Here is a 26,930-nt window from a genome sequence, read left to right as displayed (position 1 = left end):
GCCCATAGAGTCCAGGTCAGGCCCCTGTCTCTGGCCTCTGGAGCTCCAGGTCCATGAGGAAAGCCACAGCTGTCCCTGTGCCAGGGGAGCCCCAGCTGGCGCTGTACCCAGCCAGCAGGAGGCCAGGGAACTTCTCCTGGGACTTCTTCTGGGGACAGTGGAGACAGAGATCTTGTAGGAATCTCTCTTTGCCTTCACCTCAGTACGCACGTGGCTGGATATCTCCTGACATGCACGCGCCGTCCTGAGCACGCCCCTCCCCTCCCTGCATTGAGTGATGGCCCATTTGATTAACCTCCTCTCCCATTCTGCTCTGTCTTTATTATGCTCTGAAACTGTGCCTTTTGCTAAACCTCCCAGTTTGGGTTTTTGTAAATGGAAAGGGTGTGTTTGAAACACGGCAGCCACAGAAAAAGTTCTGTTTGCACAATCAGCTGGACCCTTGCTGCTTTCCCTGAATGTCTCCAGACTGGGCCTTCATTGTCCCCTGCACAGAGGCCTTACTCTCTCAAGATCCTATCTCTTTGGTCATGGCAGCACCAATGGGTCAACCTTCCCCCTAACCCCCACTGCCTGCCCCACTGGCCCTGTAGTTCAGCTGGAAAAGGCAAGCCTCCTGTCGTCCCCCTCCTCTGTGCTATGCAGGGGCATTGCACTTAAACTTCAGTGGTAAACCTGGGAAAAGATTACAGTCACGTGCTGCTTCACAACAGGGAAACGTTCTGAGAGATGCATTTGGCAATTTCATTGTAATGTGAGCATCATAGAGTGTACTTACATAAACCCTGATGGTATAGTCCTCCACACATCTCGGCTGTGTGATGTAGCCTATTGCTTCTAGGCTGCAAACCTATGCAGCATGTGACTGTACTGAGTATTGTAGGCAATTGCAGCACAATGCTAAATATTTGTGTATTGAAACATCTGAACACAGAAAAGCTACAGTAAATATACAGCACAAAATATTGAAAATACGGCTGGGCACAGTGGCTCATGCCTGTAATTCCAGCATTTTGGGAGGCCGAGGTAGGCGGATCACTTGAGGCCAGGAGTTCAAGACCAGCCTGGCCAACATGGCAAAACCCCATCTCTACTAAAAATACAAAATTAGCTAAGTGTGGTGGCGCACACCTGTAGTCCCAGCTACTCAGGAGGCTGAGGCACGAGGATCGCTTGAACCCAGGAGGTGGAGGTTGCAGTGAGCTGAGATTGCACCACTGTACTCCAGCCCAGGTGACAGAGCAAGAAGCAAGACTCTGTCTCTAAATAAATAAATCAGTAAATAAAATGTTATTTATTTGTAGGGAACTAGAAGCTGCTCTAGATGAGTCAGTGAGTGAGGAATTCCTGCACACTACTGTAGACTTTATAAACACTATATGCTTAGGCTACACTAAATTTATTTTAAAATATTCTCCTCAATAATAAATTAACCTTAGCTTACAACTTTTTTACATTATAATCTTTAAATTTTTTTTAAATTTGGAGTCTTTTGTTGTAACACTTAGCCCAAAACACATATTGTATAGCTGTACAAAACATTTTCTTTGAATTTTATAAGCTTTTTTCTATTTTAAAATTCTTAATTTTTTAAAAACTCTTTTGTTAACTAAGACACACACACTAGCCTAGGCCTGTGCAGCGTCAGAATCATCAATATCACTCTTCCACCTCCACATCTTCTCCCACCAGAAGGTCTTTGGGGCAGTGACATACATGGAGCTAGCATCTCCTGTGATAACAGTGCCACCTTCTGGATACCTCCTGAGGCAACTGCCTGAGGCTAAATTACAGATAACTTTTTTTTTGTAAGTAGAACAAGTATAATCTAAAATCAAGATTAAAAGTCTGGGCATGGTGGCTCACGCCTGTAATCCCAGCACTTTGGGAGGCCGAGGTGGGCGGATCACCTGAGATCAAGAGTTCAAGACCAGCCTGGCCAACATAGTGAAACCCCGTCTCCACTAAAAATACAAAAATTAGCCAGGCGTGGTGGTGGGCGCCTGTAGTCCCAGCTATTCAGGAGGCTGAGGCAGGAGAATCACTTGAACCCGGGAAACGGAGGTTGCCGTAAGCCAAGATTGTGCCATTGCATTCCAGCCTGGGCAACAGAGCAAGACTCCATCTCAAAAAATAAATTAATTAAAAATTTTTAAAAATGATTAAAAGTACAATATAGTAAATACATAAACCAGTAATGAAGTTGTTTATTCTCATTATCAAGTAAGATGCTACCGTGCATAATCGTGCATGCTATCCTTTTATACAGCTTGTAGTTCCGTGGATTATTTCCTGCCAGTGTCACCACAAACACGTGAGGAATGCATGGCGCTGCCCTGTTACCACAGCTACCACATCACTAGGCAAGAGGAATTTTTCCACTGCATTATGATCAGGGCCACCATTGTGTGTGTGGTCCCTTGTTGACCGAAGCAACATGTTCTGTGGCACATGACTGTATTTATACCCCCATTTGACAGTGAGACAGCTGGAGAGGTTAGCCAACTCCCTAAGGTCCCAGAGCCTAGTTATGTGGCAGAATTGAGCTTGGAACATGCTGTCAGCTTCCAGAACCCCAGTGTATCCTTTTCAGTACCCTGTAAGAGAGAGAGAAAAAACTGTGGGTAGGGAGTGGTAAGGTTGAGACACTCTGGAGGTACAGGTGGAGCTCAAGGGGAGGAGGCCATTCTTCCGTACATAACACTGTTAAACTTTTCAGAATCACTGTTTCTCTCCCATTGTATTTTGCCCTTCTGGGCTCACATGCATTTCGCAGAGCACTGGTGACCAGAGACGGGGTCTTGGAATGCCCAATCCTCCAGTGCAAACCCCTTTAGTCCTGCGGGCTCCTGCCAGGGCCCATTTTCTCCCAGCTCTTTTCCTCCTTCCTGCATGGTTTGGCCTGTCCTTGCCAGGTCCATCTAGGGTAGGGCTGTCCCAGCCCAATAACCAGTCCCTGTCTCCCAAGCCGGTACCTGCAATTCCGCTCCTCCCTCCTGCGCTGGCCGTTCTGTGTGTGTGACTCACCTCCTCTTCTGTTTAAAGCTGCCTACTTCATTCATCATAGACAGCAGTTTATCTTTCCAGGTGAGTCCTTTGCATGGTTCCATTAACTGCCCTTTGCTGTGACCCCTTCTGTCCACCCCACCTGGGCGCCCTCTCCCTGGGAGTGCCTTTGGAGGTACTTGAGTCTCCCTCCACCTGTTCTGAGAGCTGACTGCCCATGGGGGATGGGAAGGGGGCAGGGCAAGTGCCCTGGAGGTGGGCCTCTTAATGTGAGAAGTTCTTGCTGGGAGGGACCCTGGAATCCATCCTGTCCAGCCTCTTGGCACAGAGCCTGCAGGCGACCTTTTCAAGGTCACACTGCCAGGAGATGGTAGAAGCGGGACTGGAACCTGGGTTTATAGAATGGGGAGAGGACTTTTTGCTAATGCTTTATGAGCATCTGTCACCATATCCTCCCTTACGCAATAACCAGAGGATAGCTTATGCACAATGTCTTAGAGAAGTGGAAACGCATGTGGGAAGGTCTGCGGGCTTCACTTAGTGGGCTTCACCTTTCTGTGCCTTACCACACAGTGCCATCTGCTGGCCACTGCTGGAAATGCCTCCTTATTGCAGAAAGTTTAAAGGAAAACACTTTCAATTCAGTAAGTCAATACATTGAGTCCCCTCTGTAAACAAATTGTTTTCTACACTTACTGTGTAGCAACTTTTTCATTCCTTCCCCTAAAGTGTTTGAGATCAGTGCTTTTTACTGTAACTGAAGGTGATGAGTGTAATGGTGTTTAAAACAAAGACTGTAGCTGTTTTTTCTTGGGTCTTGAACAGGACTGTCTTGAAGTCACAGTATCTTGGTTACTCCAGGCTTTTCTATTCCCTAAGCCAGCTCCATTAGGGGGCTGACTTGGAGCATCTGTGAGTCCTTAGAGGACTGTCTGCATGGCGTTGCTCAGGTGTGTGCAGGGCAGCGGTCAGGGCCCTGAGAACCCGCCTTATGGAGGCTTCCTCTGAACAGCTGAGCAGCCTCTGCAGTTTCACACCCGTTTTTTGTTGTGGTTTCCCTGGTTACTAGCTCTCGGATGCACACAGGGGATTACCCCAAAACATTGGGAAGACGTGGCTCTTTTCCCAGAAGGGTCCATTTTCCCCTGAAGATACGTCACAGGAAGGGCAAGGAAATACGTTTTTATTAAAGTAAACGTGGACACATTTTGGAGCAGAATGCATGATACACTCTTAACTTGTAAGGAAAAGCATGAGGCTTCAGAAGCATTTTGCCTTCCCACTTGGGGGTTGGGGACAAACCACACCCCAACTCTTACTACTTCCCTCATGCCTTAGGCGTGTGTTTACCTTCTGTGGAACATTTGAGCAGTATTGGATGGGTGGAAATGCCGGGCCCCTGTTGGTAGTCTGCAGGCACACTGTGTCCAGGGGAGGCCTTACCAGTAGAGCCTTCTAAGGTTCTGATCCCCCAGAAATTGTGCACAGGATGTTGGGCACATGTGTGCATTTCCCTGATAAGAAAGCCCACGGCCTCTATCAGATTCTCCAAGTCTGTGAGGTCCCAGAGATGTTGACAGCCTGTGGTTCAAATGACCTTCAAAGGCAGAAGAAAGCCCTAGAAGAAGGTTGAGGGAGGTCTTTTGGCTGAACGGGGAGAGTCTTTGTCCACACAGGCAGGAGAGAGGCCTTTGAGAGCTTCAGCCACTGCCACTTCCTGTCTCTTTTTGCAGAAAAGAGCAGGGAGTGAGCGGCCCATGGCAGCCCTGGGGCCACCAATCTCCCTGTAGCACTTTGGTTCCGTGCTGGAGTAGCCTTCAGTTCTGGTCTCCCTGGACGTGGGACTTTTAGCACTAAAACTGGGAACACCCCAGGCTCAGGGATCAGCCCCTGCTGCCCACTCTTGGACCCCTGATATGTGGCGTTTCTTCCTCTCCCCTGAGAGCTGGTCCACCAGTGACCCATACCGGAAGCCGAGGGGTCGGGGCCTTTGTGCTGGAAATCCCCAGCAGCTGTACCAGGCACCAGGTGTCGCTAATGAGCCACCTGCACATCCTGCCATCAGCCTTGCTGGCCAAAGTGAGAGAATCTCATTACTTTCAAGGGTTGTCGCAAGCAGCCCCTGCTTCCAAACAGCAGCTTTAGCCAGCCTGTCCAGTAAATGAGAGCCCAGTTTGCTTTTTCCACTTGTTTGTGTGGGGCAGTTTGGCCGGCCACAGGTGAGTGGTGGTAATGAGAAGTCTCACCCTCCCTACCTGCCCAGAGCCCCTTACTGAGACAGAGCTGTGTATGCAGAAGCAGGTGCTGTGGAGGCTGCGTCCTTGCAAAATTTATGGAAGATCACAGGCTGGTCCTTGTGGAAGTGCCTGGGGAACACGTGGCAGCCCACTCAGGGGAAAATCAACCTCTCTGGGGGTGCTGGGTTTCAAACACCATGTCTCTTTGGGGAGGGAAAAGCGATCTCATGCTTTGTATTTGGTTTTTGTTTCCTCCAGACATTTCGGCCTTTGCACAGGCAGCCCCGCTCCCCGAAGCTGCCGACGGTACCCGGTAGGCATCCCTAGGCTGTGTCCCCTCCCTTCTTTGGGGAATTATTCGGGCTGGATCCACATCCCTGGCCACCTCCCACTCTACCTTTCCAGCCAGCCAGATGCAGAACTCCCTGGGCTCATTCACCCTCTGGGCCAGTGAATTCCGTAGAGGGTTTTATTTGCCTCCTATCAGTGCGGTCAACATTGGGTGGGGCTGCCTGTGAAACTGGAGCAGTCTTGGGACCCAGGAGGGTGGATAGAGGGCACTTGGAGTTAGAGAAGCCTAAGAATAACTCCTGTGCAGAGGCCTTTCTCTACCAGGCCATGCTGAGCACTTGACTCACATTCCCGCATCTTACCCTCAGTGCAGTGGTAGGTCTCAAAGTAGGTGCCATTCTTAACGTACAACCAGCCTAGAGAGGTTAAGAAATTACATAAGGTCACACCGCTAGGAAGCGATAGAGCTGGTTCTCCAAGTCGAGGCCGTCAGATTCTGAGTCCTGTGGGTGTGCTCTGAGACCCTGTGTAGCAGTGTCACATCTGAAAAGGGGCTTTGGGGATCACTGCCCACCTCTCAGCCCCCACCACCCTCAAGTTAGCCTAGGGAAGGCTGAGGCTACACAACGGGCAGGCCTGGCCCTCAGCCTCTTGCCTGTCACCACGGTATCCACGTGGCCTTTCCCCTAGCCAGGTGTGAGTCAGGGTAAGGATCTTTGTCTCAGATCTCTCCCGGGAATCCCCGCCAGCTGAGAGCAGAGCGGCCTCCCGCAAGATCTCCTTGACAAACCCTGTTTTACTCTTAGGCTCAACAACCAGCCGAAAGCAGACGTGTTGGAGGCTCACGAAGCGGAGGTGAGGGTGACACACACGTGTCCACAAATGGCCCCTCCCTTGTTTCTCCCTTACCCATCTCAGAGTGTGCAGGGGGCTTGAGAGTGAGTGGGTGCCGGGCCCTGGCAAGGGCTGTCCCAGGCACCCATTGCAGAGGTGCATGGTAGGGAAGAACGATGAGGAATGTAATGGAGCAAGCTTGTCCAAGCTCTGCCTTCCCCACGCTCCACAGGTGATTGTAGCCAGGGTCAAGAACCATTGCCTTGACCCTTGAACAAAAGTGTCAGCTGAGCCTGGATCCCTCCATTGCATTATGGCTTGGAGAATGTTAACAGACTGATTTACTCCTGCCCAGGGGAGAGTCAGAAACTCTGTTTAAACAAGAGTTCCGGAAGGATGGATGCAGTGAAATTCGTCTATGCCAGGGATGCTCTTGCTCTTCCCTAGACAATTAGATGTTGCTCACAGGTAGGTATTGGAGTATTAGCATGATGAAGGGCCTCAGGTCACGGGGACCAGCCGCCACATACTGTGGATGAGGACGTTGAGGTCCACTGATGCTAAGTGAGCTCCACAGCAGGCCAGTGCAGAGCTGCAACTACAACCTGTGTCCCCTGGCAGGATGCCTCTCTCCCCTGTTACCTGGCTAGGGCTCCAGGAGAAGGAAGAGATGTTGCAGAGCCCAGATCTGCTGCCCATCCCTGTTCCTTCCTGCTCTCCTTTCAGGCTGAGGAGCCAGAGGCTGGCAAGTCAGAGGCAGAAGACGACGAGGATGAGGTAGACGACTTGCCAAGCTCTCGCCGGCCCTGGCGGGGCCCCATCTCTCGCAAGGCCAGTCAGACCAGCGTGTACCTGCAGGAGTGGGACATCCCCTTCGAGCAGGTAGAGCTGGGTGAGCCCATTGGGCAGGGCCGCTGGGGCCGGGTGCACCGCGGCCGCTGGCATGGCGAAGTGGCCATTCGCCTGCTGGAGATGGACGGCCACAACCAGGACCACCTGAAGCTCTTCAAGAAAGAGGTGATGAACTACCGGCAGACGCGGCACGAGAACGTGGTGCTCTTCATGGGGGCCTGCATGAACCCGCCCCACCTGGCCATTATCACCAGGTAACCAAGCCCCAGGACCTCACGCTGGATGGCCAGCTCAGCCTCCCCCTTCCCCGGGAGCCCCATTTGTGTGGATGCCCTGGAGGGTGTGGAAGTTTTAATAGAGGCATAAAGAAGAAAACCAGAAATGGGTTATAACTTCCAATTCACATAGCCCCATTGACACTAAAAAAGAAATAAATATGGGCTGGTGTAATGGCCCACACCTATAATCCCAACACTTTGGGGGGCCAAGGTGGAAGGATTGCTTGAGCCCAGGAGCTTGAGACCAGCCTGGGCAACGTAGTGAGATGCTATCTGTACAAAAAATACAAAAAACTTAGCTGGGCCTGGTGGCAGGTGCCTGTGGTCTCAGCTACTTAGGACGCTGAAGCAGAAGGATCGCTTGAGCTCAGGAGGTCAAGGCTGCAGCGAGCCAAGATCATGCCACTGCACTTCAGCCTGGGTGACAGAGTGAGACCTTTCTAAGGTTAGAGAAAATCAATGTCCATAAAAGGTACGGAGTGAAAGCCAGTCTTCTCCCACTGCAGCTGAGTGCTTCTCCCCAAAGTCAGAGACACTATAAACAGTTAACATTCCTTCTGTTAAAATGAAGACATTTGCATATACTCACGTTTTAAACTGTTTATTCCTTTTGTAAAATACAAAGGAGAGATCATGCTGGCTCACACCTTGCCTCCTGCACTCGACTGTGGGTCTGAGGTCTACTCTCAGAAAACACCTGCACAATATCCTCCTCACATAGGCTGAACTCACTGGTGTGCTGGTAAATGTGTAACAACCAGTTTGGGGACGGTAGGGAGGGAAGCCCTAATTTGTAACATCCATCACTTCCTGTGGTGTAAATATTCTCACCGTGGTCAATTTCAGACTACCAACATTATCTCCCTGGAGTGGAGCAGAGTTGGGAAGAGTCATATAATCATGAACTGATCACTGGTGGTCCCATAATTTATTTATAGAACAAGACTCCATCTCAAAAAATTAAATTAGTTAATAAAAAACAAAATCGGTAATTAATTAATGAAAAACAAGACAGGGTCTTGCTCTGTCACCCAGGCTGGAGTGCAGTGGTGTGATCTTGGCTCACTGCAAACTCTGCCTCCCAGGCTCAAGCAATTCTCGTACCTCAGCCTCCCAAGTAGCTGGAATTACAGGCGTGCGCCACCACACCCGCCTAATTTTTATATTTTCAGTAAAGGTGAGGTTTCACCATGTTGGCCAGGCTGGTCTCAAACTCCTGACCTGAGGTGATCCACCCACCTCAGCCTCCCAAAGTGCTGGGATTACAGGTGTGAGTCACTGTGGCCTGCCTGAAACAGGAAAATATTCATTAACAAAAAAATCTTACTTTGTTTAGAATAAGCTGAAGGAAAGTGGGACACAGATAAGGAAAGCACCAACCAATATTCTCTACCCCTCACCCAGTTTTCGAAGGCTCTGAGACTCCAAGAATATTTTCCTAAAAACATAGTCCCTTCCTAAGATAGCTCCCCTGGACCCACATTCTCTCTGGGTCCCTCCTCACCCGGGGTTTTAGGAGTTGATGCAGGTGGAGACCCCAGAACTCAGGCTCCTTTTCCAGTAGTCACCCTGACGCCCCTAACATCTACCCCACCCCCTTTCCCTCCTTGCACACTCCTTTATTGTAATAAAAACCCTGTGATCAAGAAAAAATGAAAATTATAATGAGACTCTTGACAGTGAGCCCCAGAGCCTTGATGTTGCCTGTTGATGGCCTTAAATTAGCTAAGTTCTTCCCCATCAGAGTGGTCCTGTCTTGAAGCTACCAAGCATGGCTACTCTGAGTTCCTGAGAGCTTTGATGCACTGTTTCCTGTTGTAGAATGGGCAGGCACTGGCTCTCAGGGAATGGGGATTTGTGTACGTGTACATGCGTGGCATCACGTGTTTCTGCACGTGCAGGCCAGGTCCCAGCAGGAATAGGCTGGGTTAAAGAAGATTTGGCTCACAGTCAAGGGGCTAGAGAGAGTCCTTGCAGGCAGGTGGGCACGGTTCTCCCCATGGGCTCCACCAGGGATAGGGTCAGGCTGCACCAGCCCCAGACCCGTGCTTGACCCCTACCACCCTTGACAGCTTCTGCAAGGGGCGGACGTTGCACTCGTTTGTGAGGGACCCCAAGACGTCTCTGGACATCAACAAGACGAGGCAAATCGCTCAGGAGATCATCAAGGTGAGGGGGAGTCCAGCTGCTGGGGGTGGGTATCTGGCCAGTTCCAGGGCTCTCGGCTGTTCCTCTCGCCCTGTTACCCCCTGTTAGAGTGGTTTGGTCAGCTTTGCCTCTTGCTCAAGCTCAGGCTCCTCAAGGGTGGGGACCCTGTCTCTTCCTCCCTGTCTCTGTCTCATTCACTCAGAGCTGGGAGCTGACTGTCCACATAATTAGGCTTGATGGAATTAACTTGGTTGGGAAGAAACTTGGCAGTCTTTAGAGACAGTTTCAATCCTGGTCACACCCGTTGTGTGACGTTGGGTAAGTTGTTTAGCGTCTCTAAGCCTCAGTTTTCTCCCCTGTAAAATGGAGGTCTTCATATATCCTCCCTCTCTGGATTGGTGTGAGGTTAAAAATGCAATAATCCATGCAATGGGGTACCCAGGAGCCCTGGGTCTGGTGTTTGAAGACAGCTTGACCTTGGGTGAGATCATGCCTGTGTCAGGTCACCCACGTTCCATGCACCTGACTCATCAGTGTTCAGTTCAAATAGAACATTGGTTAGAAATCAACCACTGCCACGTTTTCACTGGACAGACGAGGAAACCAGGCTTCAGAGAAGTTGAGCACTGTGTCCAAGGCCACAGAGTGAGTGAGAATCTGAGCTGAGATGGAGTTTAAACCCCAGATTTCGGTTATAGTCCAGGGCTCCTTCTACTACAGCTCAGATATTAGGAACACTCACAGTTGGGGACCCCAATGTGGGAATGCCTCTCTGTTCCCCCACCTTGAGCCCTTGCCCTGCCTGAGAGCACAGACCAACTGTGCATATCCTGACAGAAAACCCCAGCTCATTTAGGCCCTTTATGACTGAACACGGATAATCTCACTGTCCCTGACCCCCCTGGCTCCCTGCCCATCACCCTATTCATACCTCCTACCTTAGCCAAGCTTAAGGTGGTTGTTCAGAAGCATGGTAACATTAAAGGAGCATAGACCAGTCTGGGGTCAGATCTCAGCTCTGCTCCTTCACTGCCGTGTGGCTTGGAGCAAGTGACTTTCCCTCTCTGAACCTCGATTTCTTCTGTGAAATGGGGACGGTATACTGCATGGAATTGTGAAGATCAAATGTGGGGATTTAGGTAAAGCATCCAGCCCAGGGTGGCAGCTCTGTCATCCCACATCTTCACTCCTCCTGATGTGTCCTCCAGGGCATGGGATATCTTCATGCCAAGGGCATCGTACACAAAGATCTCAAATCTAAGAATGTCTTCTATGACAATGGCAAAGTGGTCATCACAGACTTCGGGCTGTTTGGGATCTCGGGCGTGGTCCGAGAGGGACGGTGAGTTGGTCTTGAGTGTCTGGGTGGGATGTGGGTGTGGGTGGGGAAGAGCGGGGCTGAGGTCTGAGCACTATCACTGTTGCTGAGCTGCAGCCTTCCCTGCAGGGAAGCCCAGGTCGCTTTGGTCCTGCCCTTATAGTTCTGATTCAGAATCAGATTTGGGTCACGTTTGGGTTCTCAGGCTGACTTCCACGGAAACCAGGTCCCCACACTCACATTTGCCCTGGCTGTTCACCAGCTTGGCCAAGGAACCAGGATTCATTTCCCCACAATGAGGAAGAACGTCAAATTTTATTTCCCCAGATCTTGAAGGGATTGATAAGGAGAGAAAGGCCCTTCCCCTCGCATCTGGGGGAACCCCGAAAGGGAACATGGCAGTGAGGCTGCAAGGCCAGCCCCAGGCAAATTTGAGATCCACGGGCAGATTGGGGTTCCTGATTAGAGAGGCGCCTCATTCTCCAGCAGAGGGAGCTGGGCACCTTCACCAGCAGCTCCCTATCAATATTTATCCATTCTTGCCCTGCTTTTCTAGAAACACCTGGTCATGACTCCTTTGTAGAATTCCTCAAAAGCACCGGTGCCTTCCCCAAGTGCAGGGTCAGCATGCGGGGTCTGGGTGTGTTTTCAAAGCTGTGTGTGGGTGTTCTGCTGGCCCTGCCTGTGCCAGGCAGGCCTCTTTGCTGCCTGCTGAAAGGTCTGTGTCCTTGTCCCGGCTTCCTGGTCTCCAGGCGTGAGAACCAGCTAAAGCTGTCCCACGACTGGCTGTGCTATCTGGCCCCTGAGATCGTACGCGAGATGACCCCTGGGAAGGACGAGGATCAGCTGCCATTCTCCAAAGCTGCTGATGTCTATGCGTTTGGGTGAGTAGGCCCCTGGTGCCCTGAGACCAAGTGTGGCCAAAAGAGGGCCCTAGTGGCCATTGCAGGGCAGAGGAAGGTGTGCTTTTAGGTGTTGAAAACCCAGGCTTTGGAATAAAAATCAACCTGGTCTTGAGTCCTGACTCTGCCGCTTGTTGAGTGCGTGACTATATCCTTGGCCTTCTGGAAAGCTCCTCCCAACAAGGTCGTTTCATGAGGACTAAATCAGGTAATTGTGTACAGTGCTTAACACTGGCTCTCAGTCCCACCCCGCTGATCTGGGAGGATGCTCACCAGAGCTGACCGAGAACTGCCCCTCCCAGTCTGGGGAAGCTGGGTGTCCTACCGGCTATGCTACCCCACAAAGACCTGGGTGCAGACCAGTAGCAATGGAATGTGAGCCCGATATAGAAGTTAAAGTTTTCTAATAGCCACATTAAAAAAGCAATGGATGAAATTAGTTTCCCCTGTTTATATATTATAAAATTATATATTTTATTTAACTCAGTATATCCAAAATATTATTTCAACATGTAATCAATATACAAATTAATAAGATATTTTATATTCTTTTTTCCTACTAAGTCTTTAAAATCTGGTGTGTGTTTTCTGCCTAGAGCATCCCTCCATTCAACTGTGCACATTTCAATCACTCATTAGCCCCCTGCGGCAAGAGGCTCCCACACTGGACAGTGTGGGTCTGATGGAGAAAGTCCCATCCCAAGTCAAGAAAGCCAAGGGGATGTGGAGAGGCCAAGGAAGGCTCACCACCCCGGTCACCTGTGCTGTCTCTGGGTATCCTTCCCAGTGGGGTGGCCTTGACGCCATCCTTCCTCCCTGACCTTTAACTCTATCCTTCCCTGAGCACCCATGTGTGCCAGGTGCTGGGCTTGGCACTTTAGTACTCCTCAAACAATCCTGTGACAAGAGACATTAGCCCCACTGAGGTGAAGCAGTTTTACTGGGATCTTGCAGCTAGAAGGTGGCAGAGCTGGATTTGTGCTGAGGTCAGAATGACCACCAATGCTCCAGTCAAGCCTGCGCTGTCTCAGACTTCCCACCCCACAACAGCACAGGGCCCAGGTCCTCTAGGGCTGGGAGGAGCCTCCAGGAGACCATTGTAGCATCCCCTGAAGCCAAGTGGGTGAGGAAGTTTGGAGAAGGGTCGTGATCCTCTGGCTGGGCTATGGCTGCAAGAGCCCCTGGGTGTGAGCTGGGCAGAGTGGCCCAGGAGCTCACGGCCATGGCTGGGTCTTCGCAGAACTGTTTGGTATGAGCTGCAAGCAAGAGACTGGCCCTTGAAGAATCAGGCTGCGGAGGCATCCATCTGGCAGATTGGAAGTGGGGAAGGAATGAAGCGTGTCCTGGCTTCTATCAGCCTGGGAAAGGAAGTCAGTGTAAGTAGCACCTGCCCTGGGTGGGGCAGTAGGGCTGAGGATGGGGTGGGGCACGTGGCGTGGCTGCCCTTCACTCACCCACCTGAGAAATGAGGTCGGTGAGGAGCTCTGCCACCTGCAGGTGTCTAGCTAGAGATGAAAATGATACGCACTGCCCAAGAATGGGGAAGGAACAGGGAGACATAAATAAGAAAATATCCATCCTTACCCCACTGCTCACCTTTTTCATTCCTTTCAGTCTTTTTTTTTTTTTTAAAGATAATGGTTGTCATTGATTTATGAGATGAAGGTAAAGCCCCATATTATTTACATGAAATAAGATTTTTTTTTAAAAAAATCACTGCTCAAAATACAAATAGTTGTGTTATGCTATGGTATTAAATCTTTCCCCATAATGTTTTTCTTGACTGTTAAGAACAAATCAAAGTTTCCACAGCAAACTTGTTTTCAAAAAACCAAGTCTTAATTATAGTTGCTGACTTCTCATTTCTGCGTGGTTTCTCCTTAATGGTTTCTCTGTGTTTGTAAGTTTTGTCAGGCTAACTAAGAGAGGCTCTCAAAATATGTTTATTTAGAAATAGAGCATTGCACTGGGAATACGCATGCCATGGTGAATGGCTTGCTTATTCAGGGAGGTAAAGGAAAAAAGGAAGAGGATTACATAATTATTTTGAAATGTTTAGTTTTCCCTGGCGGCAAAGATCACTAACAAGAGTGATGTCATTCCAGGGTTAGACAGGATGTTTGGGGCAGATGTCCTTGTAGGAGTATTTTTGTATAAGGTTGCCATGGCCTTCATACAAGGTTGCAGTTTTTGCAGTCTTTAGTGATAGTTTTTGTTATCAGACAGACAAGCTCAAGAAGCCTCTCTTCATGGCTTTCCCAGGCCCGATTTATCCGAGTTTTCTTCACATTAGTGACTCTATTTTGATTCTGACAGCTTTCAGTTTCCTTTATCCTGGCACAGTGATATATGAAGAAACTCCAGGGCTCAGTGTTTTCAGTGCCATCAGTGATAGCCATGTGTCCATGAATCAGATAGGATTGGGACAAAACAGACTTGATGTTAATAAGCAACTCCAGTCAGTATTTGGGCAGTATAACAATTGAAGTCTTCAGAGGGACCACCCAGCAGTTGTCCAGGCTAAGATCTAAACAGGCTGCAAGCTTCTTGTTAAGGTCATGAACATTGCTGGCAGGATCACTGTCTGTCTGCAGACTCTGTGTGCAAATTCACAGTGATGAATTCAACCTCATCTTCCTCCAAGATCTTAATAGATTGCAATATTTTTCTCAATTGACTGGTGGCAAGCAGCTAGGGCATCTTCAGAAGGCTCACTCAAGATGACATTATATTTGATCTACTTTATTCCACAGTAGTGTATTTCATCTTGTTGAAGTGCAAAATATTTGTACAGGGATGCCCCTCCAAAGATAACACCAAAATGCTAGTTAACAACACTAACAGCAGGCTCCTCTTTGGCCAGTTGATACCATTTCATTTGGGGTGCTGGGCAAGGGCCATGGGTGATGAGCACCTCTCTGACACTCTCAGGCTTGTCCTTCTTGGCCTCCTTCTGGACCAAGGCCAGTTAAATACCGCTTTCACCTTGGTGCATCCTCAGACACCTTAGGAGGGTGTGGTGGTGATGCAGGATTTTTTGCTCCTTAGCTCAGCTAAAATCCAGGTTCTTGTCTCATGACCAGGAGAAATTAGGCACATGGACACATTGAAAGGTGAGAGCGGAATTCATTAAAAGAAGGCTCTCAACAAAAAAGAGGGGGTCCTCCCAACAGGCTCCCATCTCACAGATTGCATATCAGGCCACCACACACGAACTGAAGAGACCAGGCTCCTCCCCCTGCATAAGGTGCGAATTCCTGGTGGCTCCATCCTATTCCCCCAGTGCATATGGGTCTCCAGTCCATTGTGGGTGTACCCAGACAAGACCCTCATCTGCACAAAAACATCTGGTGTAAACACTTGTGGGGTGGGACAGAGATTCTCCGGGGATCCTTCTTTATCTGCCTCCTGCAACTGTCAGTGGGCTCAAGATACAGGTTTTGGGCTCCTGGCTGTGGCTGCAGCCTCCTTGGCTGGGCTCTGTGGCAGCTCAGATGCAGCTGAAGTAACCATTGCCTTCCAGTCTTTTTAAGTTTTTTTTGAGGCGGTCTTGCTCTGTCACCCAGGCTGGAGTGCAGTGGCACAATCTTGGCTCACTGCAACCTCTATCTCCTGGGTTCAAGCAATCTCCCACCTCAGTCTCCAAGTAGCTGGGATTACAAGCATGCACCAAAACATCAGGCTAATTTTTGTATTTTTAGTAGAGATGGGGTTTCACCATGTTGGCCAGCCTGGTGTCGAACTCCTGGCCTCAAGTGATCCATCTGCCTCAGCCTCCCAAAGTGCTGGGATTACAGGCATGAGCCACCGTGCCCGGCATAGTCTTTTAAAAAAATATTTAAGACATACGTGTCATAAAACCTAGCTGATTTTTTTAATTGTGACTTTTTCCACAGGACATTTTGTTATGCTCATTACCTCAAATCATTAACAAATCCTTATTGTTAAGACTGTCTGCCCTTAGGTCCTGTGGCTGGACCGTAATGTAACTACTTCTGTCACTGGACATGGGGATTCTTTCCAGTTTTCACCTCTCTGTACAATAGAGTTAGCAAGGACATCTTTGTGTAAAGCAGAGTATTATGTATGTTTGTTGTGTCTGAGAGAAAAGATATTCTTCGTTCTGCCCTCCTGGCAACAGTTTGTTACCTTTCTGCATACTTAGCATCTTGGAGCAGAGAATGGTAAGTGCCATCTTCAGGGAGGCGAAGGCTGGAGCAGGGCTGAGCAAAGGGCAGCAAGGGAGTCAGGGCTCAGCACTGGCTGCAAGTTGGAATCATCTGGGAGATTTATAAAAGTGCCAGGGTTAAGGCCTCCCCAACAGAGGTACCAATCTAATTGACCTGGGATGGGAATAAGATCATAGTTTTTTTTTTTTTTTTTTTTTTTCTATTTTTAAATAAAGCTCCTCAGATCATTCTAGAGCACAGCCAGAGTTCTGAACTAATTGGAAGGATTTCTTTTAGTGCAGGATGATGGTTGTTTTGAGACCAGATTGGGGTCAGGGCGTGGGGAGTGGGGACAGAGCAGATGCTCCGGCAGCAGCTTGTGGCTCACAGGTGTTCCCTTTCTTTTGTCCGGTCTTGCCTTCCCTTTTTAACACATTGCTGTTAGGGGTAGGGGAACATTGGTCAGTGCAATACAATTATTTTCTGTCATAGACAAAAGCTGGGAGTGCCCTCTGAGTGGCACCTTTCTCTGTCTCTTCAGCCACACTGCTGTATAGTTCACCACCAGGCCCTGCTTTATGTGCTGAGGCAGCCAGTGAGTTACTAGTCATTGTATCTGAGGGTCCATACACATGGGAAGACATCAAAAGACCAGAGGGTTCTTAATGAAAACCAGCAGTCCCTCACCCTAGATCATTCTCCGAAGGCATCATCTGGGTCTGTCAGCTTTTCACTCTGGCACTCTGTTCTTTCTGCTGCACCACTTGGGTCAGGTTTTCCATTACTTATTGTTAAGGTGGCCATGATTAAATCTTCCATGCTGTGTCTATTAATGGAGGCTAAAAGTGAGAAGATGATGAACAGTGTGTACACTACTGTAGTAGACTGTAAGTGCTATTAGCCACTGGTCAGGTAGTTCACTGGGATTACATTTTCTTTGTGGGTCCATCTCTTCCACTTCATCAGTTACTCAAAGGCTCACAATTTTGTTGGCTTCACATTTGGACCATGGCTTGCTTGTGCAGTTTAGGTTTTTCCTGTAGTTGCTAATTGCCTTTTTCCCCGCTTCTTGCCTTTTCTTACTGCCGAGAGAGGAAAGAAACACCTTTCTCATATTCCTGAGGTCTTTCAGCTTCTGCATTCTGCTTCCTGAGTGGCATTCGTGCCATTCTTTTCAGAGCCCACTGGTTTCTTGTCATTGGAATCAGTGGGATGTTAGGCCTGTTGCACAGCAATTACCCTTCTGTTTTCTTTTCATTCGCTCCTGGGTCAGTTGCACTATTCCTCATGTCTCATGTCTTGCCCTCTGTTTGCACTCCAACAAACAAACTGTGAGTGAAACCTGAAGAAACTGCCCCCCAGTGGTTTCCTCGTCATATCAGGAGTAGAATTCCAGGTTCATAATAATTTTCCCTGAGAACACAGGGATTTTGCCCTGCTGTCTACTAAGTGTCCAGTGCCTTCCTGAGAAGTCTGGTGTTGGTTTGATTCTCAGCCATTTGTGGATGCCTATCTTACTCTTTCTGGAAGTATCTAGGATTTTCTGTTTATCCCTGCTGTAGGGAAATTTCATAAACATATATCTGAGGATAGAGTTTGTTTTTTTTTTTAAACTGTTTTTAGTGAGGTCCCTTTATTGGACCTTTTCAGCTGAAGACAGCTGCTACCTTTGACAGCTTCTGGTAAATTTTCTTTTATTATTTCTTTGATAATTTCCTGCCCAGTAGTCTGTTTACTTTTGTGGAAATCCCCATTAGACAGAATTTGGTTCCTCTTAGTGAGCCTACATTTCTCTTACCTTCTTTTGTATTTTCCATCCCTATCTAGAATTGAACCTACAGTCTGGGGAATTTCCTTGATTTTTAACTTCCAGCACTTTCAGTGTTTCAGTTCAGAAATTATATTCTCATTTCAAGCACTTTCTTATTTGTTGATTTCTTTTTTATTGCAGCCTGGTCTTATTTTATGGATAGAGTAACTGCTTCATACAAATGTATACACACACACGTACACCCCCTATCCTTCAGAGACAGTGTCTTGATCTGCTTATCTTCTATCTCTCTCTGGTTTTCATGATACAGCAGGCAACCCCATGGGGTCCAGTTGTATTTAAGAGCAAAAGCCTGAGTTGCTGAGTCTGTGTGGGTGTATGTATTCTGCCTGGTCATATGTGCAAGAAATAGGCCTTTCCACACAGGCAGTTCTGAATCAGAAGGCTGCAGGGCTGTGCTGGTACACACGTGGATCCTCAGAGTAGGCAGCAAAATGCCACAGCAAGAAAGGTTTTGCTCTGGGGGCGATTGGGACAGCTGTTCTGCTGACTCTTAGCTGCTGCTCAGCCTTCCTTGTCACTCCAGCCACCGTTCTAGTAATGCTGAGGCTCCCTCCTCCACTGTAGCCCCAGCTTGCGCATATTCTGAGCATCTTGCATTTCACCTGCGAACATTGTACCTTGCACTTTGCATCTTCAAAAAACCAACAGCCCCATTTCTGATCTCTTTCCCATTGCTGGGCTGTTCATCGTGGTTACTCATATTTTGGGGTGGGCATGGATCTAAGAAGTAAGGAGGTGAGGTAACCTGGTGCATTCCATGTTGAACTAGAAGCATGAGTGGTTCTCTGAAACCCAGTTACTTCTCACCCCTTCATGTCAGCAGGGTGTTCAGGGGGCCGCCAGCTAGAGGGTACTTGAGAACATCAAAGGGGACCCTTTGTGGAGTGCCCCTACTGTGTGTCCCCTCCCTCCCAGCCAGCTCACACACCACTGATGGCAGCTCCATTTGCAGGAGATCCTGTCGGCCTGCTGGGCTTTCAACCTGCAGGAGAGACCCAGCTTCAGCCTGCTGATGGACATGCTGGAGAAACTTCCCAAGCTGAACCGGCGGCTCTCCCACCCTGGACACTTCTGGAAGTCAGCTGAGTAAGTGCCTCTTCCACGAGCCAGACTGCCAGCCAGGCCCTCGCAGCCTCACCTGGGGTCTTAGAGGGCACCTTCTGTTCTTTCTGCCCAAGACTTTGTTTTTTGGGGTTTTTTTGAGACGGAGTCTTGCTCTGTCATCCGGGCTAGAGTGCAGTGGCGTGATTTAGGCTCACTGCAACCTCCGCCTCCTGGGTTCAAGCAATTCTCCTACCTCAGCCTCCCGAGTAGCTGGGACTATAGGCACCCACCACCAAGCTTGGCCAATTATTGTATTTTTAGTAGAGACGGGGTTTCATCATATTCACCAGGCTGGTCTCGAACTCCTGACCCCAAGTGACCCACCCGCCTCAGCCTCCCAAAGTGCTGGGATTACAGGCATGAGTCACCACGCTCGGCCTCTGCCCAGGACTTTGATCTGAGGAATACACACAGTAGGTCACCCGAGGTGACTAGTCCCCTTGCCCAAGTGATACCAGGATTTTGTTTCCCACGTTTGTTTTGGAGACTCCCTTTGACAGGTGAGCACCTGCAGTTTGCAGCTGTGAAAAGCCAGGACTTAGAAGGCTCTGCCAAGGGAGGGGCAAGATGGGGTCAGTTAGAAGTCAGAGCGATGTGGTATTGTAAGCTTCACTGAAATAAGCAGAGCCAATATTGCTTACAATGGCACCCACCGAAACACAAGAAGCCAGCCACCTCTTATGGGGACCACAGTCACTTGGGTTTAGAAGCTGTCTGCCTCCTGGTTTAACACACAGCCCTTTGCACCCCTTGGTGCGGGGGTGATGTCCACTGTCGTCTCTCCTGCATTCTATCTCATTCCCTTTTTCCTTTGTCCTCTGGCTGCCTCTGCTAGAACACTCAGAAGAGACCTCTGCCCTGTCACGAATGCTCTGTGAGAACCTGGGAAGTCCTTTTTTGTTCTGGGCCTCAGTTTCCACATCATTCAAAACTCTCTGAGCTAGGGATTGGGCCAGGTCTAGGGCGGGTAAACTTGCTGTAAGGGGCCAGGTGAATATTGGAGGCATTGCAGGCCAAGAGGGCAACTCAAGTCCTCACTCTGGGGGCCGACTTTGGCAGTGTGCCAAGCACCATCTCTGCCACAGCATCTCGGCTCTGCCATTGCAACACGGGAGCAGCCACGGATGGCATAAACCAGGGAGCTGGCTGTGTGCCAGTAAGGCTTAATGCTGGAAATTGGGATTTCACATGTCATGAAATAGTCTTTTGGTATTTTTGTGCCCAGCCATGTAGAAAGTGAATCGATTCATCTCATCCAGGAGTCCAGCCTGTAGGTCAAGTATGGCCTGCCACCTGTGTCTGTACAATCTGCAAACTAAGAATAGTTTTACCTTTCTGAGAAGCTTTTCAAATAAAAATTGTTGTACACATAGAGATGAAGTCTCACTATGTTGCCCAGGCTGGTTTCAAACTCCTGAGCTCAAGTGATGCTCTTGCCTCGGCCTCCCAAAGTGCTAGGATTACAGGCTTGATCCACTGCACCCAGCCAGTTATAAACTTTAAGGAAAAGGACACTTTCTAAAAGTGGAATCTCCCGCAGAGTCCTGCTATATAAAACCCATAATGTGGAGCTGCTCTTGATGAGAGTGAGGGGAAAAGCCTGTCTGCCACCTGCTGCCAAGAAAGCTTCTGAGGCCCCCATCCCTGTGTATGTGTGTCACTGAGTGCCTGGAGAAGCTGCATGCCCACCTCCCATACCTGGCTCCAAGTGTGGCGATGGCAGCATTCCTGATCCTAGGAAGGGCCAGGTAGTAAATATTTTGGGGTTGCAGGTGACACGGTCTCTATTACATGTTCTTTGTTACTGTTTTTTAGTCCTTTAAAGTAGTCAGAACCTTTCTTAGTGTGTGGCCAGATTTGGCTTGCACATTGTTTTCCAGGCCACATCTTTTTCTTTTCTTTTCTTTTCTTTTTTTTTTTTTTTTGAGGCGGAGTCTTGTTCTGTCACTCGGGCTGGAGTACAGTGGCACGATCTCAGCTCACTGCAACCTCCACCTCCTGGGTTCAAGCGATTCTCCTCTCTCAGCCTCCTGAGTAGCTGGGACTACAGGTACACGCTACCACACCTGGCTAATTTTGGTATTTTTAGTAGAGATGGGGTTTCACCATATTGGCCAGGCTGGTCTCAAACTCCTGACCTCAGGTGATCACCCACCTCAGCCTCCCAAAGTGCTGGGATTACAGGTGTGAGCCACCGCACCCAGCCTCCAGGCCATGTCTTTTATTTTTTTGTTCTTTCTGAGACAGAGTCTTGCTCTGTCATCACTGGAGTGCAGTGATGCAATCTCGACTCACTGCAACCTCCGCCTCCCGAGTTCAAGTGATTCTCATGCCTCAACCTCCCAAGTTGCAGGGATTATGGGCACCTGCCCCCATGCCTGGCTAATTTTTGTGGGTTTTTTAGTAGAGACGGAATTTCATCATGTTGGCCAGGGCGGTCTCAAATTCCTGACCTCAAATGATCTGCCTGCCTTGGCCTCCCAAAGTGCTGGGATTACAGGCATGAGCCACCATGCCCGGCCTCCAGGCCCTGTGTCGATAAAGAACCAAAGTGGGCCTCCAGCCGCAGTTGAGGAGGGACTCAGCATGAGTTTTCTCTCCTGCAGAATTCACTAGAGAAATGCTTGGTGCTTCGCTGATTCAGGTCAGGTAGAGGGATGGTCTGGAGGAACGACAGTGTGGGGTTAGGGAGTACCACATCTCATGCAATACTGGGTTCAGTATTTTGCTCTTAGGATGGGTCGGAGTCCAGTACAAATGTGGGGTAATGGATCATAGCCATAGAGGTGTGCGTTTTAGGCAGCCATTGCTGCATACCTGCCGCACGCCTGGGGAACAGATGGCCGAGGCCAGGGTTCCACCAGCGAGGAGGTTCCAGTGTCATAAAGACAAACAGACACACTGTAATGACATCAGGACTCTTATCACCTTTGTATTCCTGGCTCCTAGTACAGTCCCAGGAACATGATAGTTGGTCACTAAATATTTGATGTGCATGAATGAATGCGGGCAAAGGGTGATACCATGCCAAGTGCTGTGATACAGCCCAGATGGGGGCCTCTGCGTCCACCTGGGGGACACGAGGAAGTGTCTCTGGAAGAAGGTCATCAGGGCTGGGTTTTGAGCCAGAACTGTCCCAGCAGAGAGCAGGAGCATGGGGCTCTTAGCCGTTCAAGGAGGGTGATGTGAGGCGGCGAGGCCAAGCTCCAATCAGACCTCAGGCAACTTGCTTCACAAGGGGGCCCCGGTTTTCTCCCCGACAAAACAAAAGCCTCCACTAGGTGGACACTGGCATTCAGAACATCATTCCAGATTCCCTAAAAACCATGTAGTCCCACCTTCTCATTTCACAGGCAGGAAACTGAGTCACAAATGGGACTGTTCCCTGTCCAGCCCCTTCAAGGAGAGTTTGCAGGCTTTCCTTTCCTGAATGAGTCTGTGTCAAAGCTTCCTGTTCACAGTGTTTACTTTCTACACACTTGCCCCCTAATTCTCACTTTCTCTTTTCTTTCCCATTGATCTTGTCATTTTTTTTATTTTCGGGGGGTGGCGGATATGCTGTTCTGTCATCTCCTCCTTTCCCATCAACTGATTCCTCCACCTGTCCACGCGTGCCTGACTCCATCACCTGCTGGGGCCGGACTGCGCTCTCCCACGCCTGGCGGAATGGTTGCTGGGCACTCCCAGTCGCTGGAGGAGCCGCTACTATGGAAAAGGACGCTACGCCCACCCTGACTTTAAGAGCTCCTGTCCGGTTCTGGAGGAATAGTGTGTTCCTGTTACTTCCCTCCCTGGCTGCCTGTCTCTGGTTTTCCTGATGCAAACCCCACTTCCTTTCCGTCGCTGCTTCCCAGCTTCTCCCATCTTTGTGTCATTTATTCTCGCAAACCAAAGTGAGGTTTCTGCAGCTGAAATGGCTACCAGCAAGGGTCACACAGGCTTGCATTTTTCGCTGGGTGAGAGAAGAGCCACAGCATGTGGCGGGGCCTTTGTCCACACCACAAGTGGACGGATGGCTTGTCCCTGGGTCGGAGAGAACTTGGGTCATTGATTTGAGCCTCCAGGATCCCAGTCCCCCTGGCCAGAGCTCAAGGGAAGAGAATTCAGTGAAGCAGAAATACTCTTGGAAGTATTTTGCTCGTCAAGGGCTAAGGAGCTGTGGGCATGTGCCAGCCTCTTTATAAACGTGCTGCAACTGTGCCCTGTGGGAGCTTAGAGTGGGTTCTTTGTGCCCAGGCTCCCTTCTGAGCATGCAGTGCAGCCAAGCCTGGGGGATGGAGTCCAGGATGACCCTTTCTCTCTGGAAGGGAAAAGGAATTCCCTGTCCAGCTGCTCTGGCCAGACTTCTAGCTCCCAACAGGCTCTGCATGGGGCTGTGATTCTGATGCTGTTCTTTGCTTTCTTCTCTTTCCCTCTGTAGGTTGTAGGCCTGGCTGCCTTGCATGCACCAGGGGCTTTCTTCCTCCTAATCAACAACTCAGCACCGTGACTTCCGCTAAAATGCAAAATGAGATGTGGGCACTAACCCAGGGGATGCCACCTCTGCTGCTCCAGTCGTCTCTCTCGAGGCTACTTTTTTTGCTTTGTTTTAAAAACTGGCCCTCTGCCCTCTCCACGTTGCCTGCATGTGCCCGAGTAACTGCTCTCAGAGGATCCCACTAATTGAGCTCCCTCCAAAGCGGTTTGGGCAGCTTCTAACTACCTTCCTGGACGTGACTGATTGCTCCCGTGTTCTTCTGAGGGCTGGTCTTGTTTTTGTTTGGGTGGCTCTGTCTCACTGCTAACACCTTAGTGAGATGCCTTCCACCCTCCTGAGTACACCAGCCTCCCACTGGGTGTGTGCCTAGTGCGGGGCAGGCGGAGGTTGGGAGGGTATTGACTTGGCTTTTAACCTGTGGGGATTTTGTCCAACAAGGAGTGGAATGATTTCCAGCTGCCCTGAGGCTGGCATCCTGGTCCCAGGAACCCTCTGCTGGGCTCCTGTCTCTCAGTCTCCTCTGTAGAGTTAGATCAGAAGACACAGAAAGTTCTGTGGCCATGAAAGACACCAGCTCAGAAGGGTTGTGCTTCAGTGGCACCCTCAGAAAAGTCTTAAAGCAAAGAGGTACCTGGCTCCAGACAATTCTTCTGATGAAAACAAAGTCTCTGCCCCGTCCCCCCTGCCGCCCTGGCAAAATTACTTCCTTTACACCTGCCCAGTGTGCCATAAACCAGACCCCAGGTCAGCATTTGTCAAGAGCATGGCTGCCGGGTCCCCTGCAGCAGTCACTGCACTGTTTACTAAATGCAGGTTTCTGTTCTCCTTCCCCAGCAAGACCTGCTGAACCCAGATCTCTGGAACTGGGCTCTAGGAATCTGCATTTCAACCTGCTTCCCAGGTGGCGCTGATGCACCCCAGTATTAGGGTTTATTTCTAAAAGGAACATGCCTTGTAACTCCTGGTATCCTGGGGGTCATGTTTCTCTTCTCTCTCAATTCTACTTGGAGCAAGAGCTTTCCTGGGCTGCAAATGAGAAAACAATTCCGAGGAGCCCACAGCAGTACTGAGCATGCTGGGAGCTTGGGACTTGGAGATGAGTGAGCCACTGTTGCTGCTCCAAGTAGAACTACTTGGAGTGTAGCTGAGGCCTTGGACTCAGTATGACCAGGGGCAGCTCTGCCAGGGCTGTTGGCCAATCAATCATTTTCATTTCTTGTTGGAGGCCAAGTCCTCTGCTGAGCTCATTTCCTAACTAGTGTTACCCTAATTCTCATGAAGACCAATGGGGCTATAATTCTTGTTTTTGTTCCTCTTTGCAGCATTAACAGCAGCAAAGTTGTACCCCGGTTTGAAAGGTTTGGCTTGGGCGTCCTGGAGTCCAGTAATCCAAAGATGTAGCCAGCCATGTGGTTTTTCGCTGCTGATCTCTTTCTTTTTAAAATGTGTTTCTGAAACATCCAAACAACCACCACAACAAAAAACACTGCCTGCCCAGCGCTGCAAACCAGGAGCACGCATCCTAGATTCAGACTGTTCGCCATAAACCCCACTCGGGAGATGGAACTGCACCTGCTATCTCTTAAAATGACACCACCAACAACCAAACCTGTCGTGACAGACAGCAAATGTTTACACGTATATTTCTCCTGAGTGAACCTGATGTTTTACAATAGGTAATAATAAAAACAGTCCATGCATAGATGCACGGGCACTGATGGCCAGGATGGCTGAAATGGCCGTCCCCTCTGGAGGACCTGGTAGGCGGTGAGGGACCCATGCTGGGCCAGAAGGAAGACAGACATGGTGATTGCAGCTGTTCTTGGGGTAGGGCGGGGAGCCCAGAAGGTCTGACCTGGCCTCTGCTTTTTGGCCCAAGACCCCAGCAGGGGAATCTCTCTCTCTAGGGCTCTCCCCTTGTCCTTTCAAAGGGATACTGCCCCTTCCTCATCTTGCAGAGGAAACCCTGGCTAGGAACACAGCTAGATGAAGGAGTCTGGAGTTCCTGGAGAGTTTGGGTTCACCTTCTCACCCCTGTAATCCAGGCTACTCCTGCTGGAAAAGCAGAAACAGAATGCAAAAAAGGTCTGAACTCACCAGGTGGCTCCCAGCCAGGGTTTCTGCTACAAGCTGAGGAAACATCCCTGGCTTGTACAGATGTGAGTCTTTGATGAAGCCCCCAGGCAGGCACTAAGGTGATGGGACTCAGGGCCTTGGCTTTTAGCTACATCCCAATCCCTGACTGACATCTGACCGTGAGAGCTGGATGGGTGGGAACAAGGAGGATGGAGGAAGGAGGAGGAGTAGATGGCAAAGGTACCGGAGCCCCCTTCCCAGCCACATGGTGACCCTGGCACTGTAAAAACCCTTTGTCATGCCAGAAGGTTCTAGAACTGCCCACTTCTTCCATTTCTGTCCTGCTGAAACCCCTTAGCCCATTTCCAACTCCTCTGTCCATGCTCTGAGCTCAACTGGGCGGCGTGTGGCCCATCACCCCTTTCACTTAGACCCACCTAGCTGGCCTCCATCTGCAGAGCCTTCCCTAGCACCATTAGGCCTTCTACTTGTGTCCATTTGAAGCAGGAGGGGCTGGATTTGGAAAAGTCTTTGAGGTGAGAGCACCACACTTGTCTTCATTAGGAACTCTCACCTGTGGAGAAAAGTTCCAGATGGCAAAAGGGAGCCCTTAAGGGGAGGTTAGGTTGTATTAGCCTCCAAAACCAGAAAGGAAAAAGGGTGATGGGAGTGGAGACGTGATTGGATTCTGTGACCATGCTCTGAGCTCAGACTTGGGAAGGGAGGGAGGTGGCTCCCACCCCTCCCAGTTAAGCCCCGTCTAGCAGAGCCCCAGTCTCCAGAGTCGGGTCAAAATGCCACAGAAAATGAGCTGCTCTGCCGGCAAGCTGTGGAGTTGCCTCCTCTCCAGGCCTGGCATCCCTTGGTCAGCCCCTCCTTGGAGGGCACAGCCATATTACAGTGCCAACGTGCCTGGCCATCAGCATCTTCACCCTTCCCAGTCCGTGTGGGGAGGCTGTAAACCACGTGGATTCAGCTCCGTGTGGAGTTTCTGTGCTGTGATGGGACTGCTCATTTTGCCCCATCATCCCTTTGGCCTCCCACACACCTGCTCTTTCCCAGGGATCACGTGTGTCTCCAGCCTTTCACCTTTCTATTGCAATGGTGGCCTTTGTCCAGGCGACAGCAGGCCCGATGGATGTACTGGTGAGCCCCACGGTTGGACGTCAGCTCAGCCAGTAGGCTCAGTTCCTCCCCAACCCCTGACACCAGGCCGCAGTGGGCATGCGCAGGCCCACAGAAAGTCAGTCTGGGTTTTACTTTTTCTCGTGAGCATCACAGTTAAAGAAGCGCTCATTGAGCGACTACAGTGCACTTGGTCTTCTGCAAGTGCTGGGCACCTAGAGATAGGAGCAGTCATGGTCCCTGCTCTTAAGGAACTGATGACCTGGTGGGGCCCTGTTA

At 49.9% G+C, this 26,930-nt stretch overlaps 1 protein-coding gene across 9 annotated transcripts in view; it reads left to right on the top strand.

Annotated features, from left to right (window-relative positions):
• Positions 1 to 26,640, top strand: part of KSR1 (kinase suppressor of ras 1) — a 177,509-nt gene extending 150,869 nt beyond the window's left edge. For 4 of the 9 annotated variants that reach the window (XM_017848540.1, XM_017848536.1, XM_017848544.1 and 1 more), the window contains 11 exons: positions 3,046 to 3,087; positions 5,502 to 5,556; positions 6,341 to 6,389; positions 7,095 to 7,474; positions 9,571 to 9,667; positions 10,855 to 10,988; positions 11,717 to 11,848; positions 13,107 to 13,242; positions 18,822 to 18,955; positions 22,661 to 22,741; positions 24,773 to 26,640. In XM_017848540.1, coding sequence (XP_017704029.1) covers positions 3,046 to 3,087; positions 5,502 to 5,556; positions 6,341 to 6,389; positions 7,095 to 7,474; positions 9,571 to 9,667; positions 10,855 to 10,988; positions 11,717 to 11,848; positions 13,107 to 13,242; positions 18,822 to 18,955; positions 22,661 to 22,741; positions 24,773 to 24,851 — 1,319 coding nt within the window. In that variant the 3' untranslated portion in view covers positions 24,852 to 26,640. The other 5 variants (XM_017848537.1, XM_017848541.1, XM_017848539.1 and 2 more) reach the window with 5 other exon arrangements.
• Positions 26,641 to 26,930: the final 290 nt, after the last annotated feature.

The sequence above is a fragment of the Rhinopithecus bieti genome, unplaced genomic scaffold (genome assembly GCF_001698545.2).
Source record: "Rhinopithecus bieti isolate Rb0 unplaced genomic scaffold, ASM169854v2 scaffold_31842, whole genome shotgun sequence".
Taxonomy (NCBI): domain Eukaryota; kingdom Metazoa; phylum Chordata; class Mammalia; order Primates; family Cercopithecidae; genus Rhinopithecus; species Rhinopithecus bieti.
The sequence above is the reverse complement of the archived record's forward strand: the minus strand, read 5'-3'. Positions and strand labels throughout refer to the sequence as shown.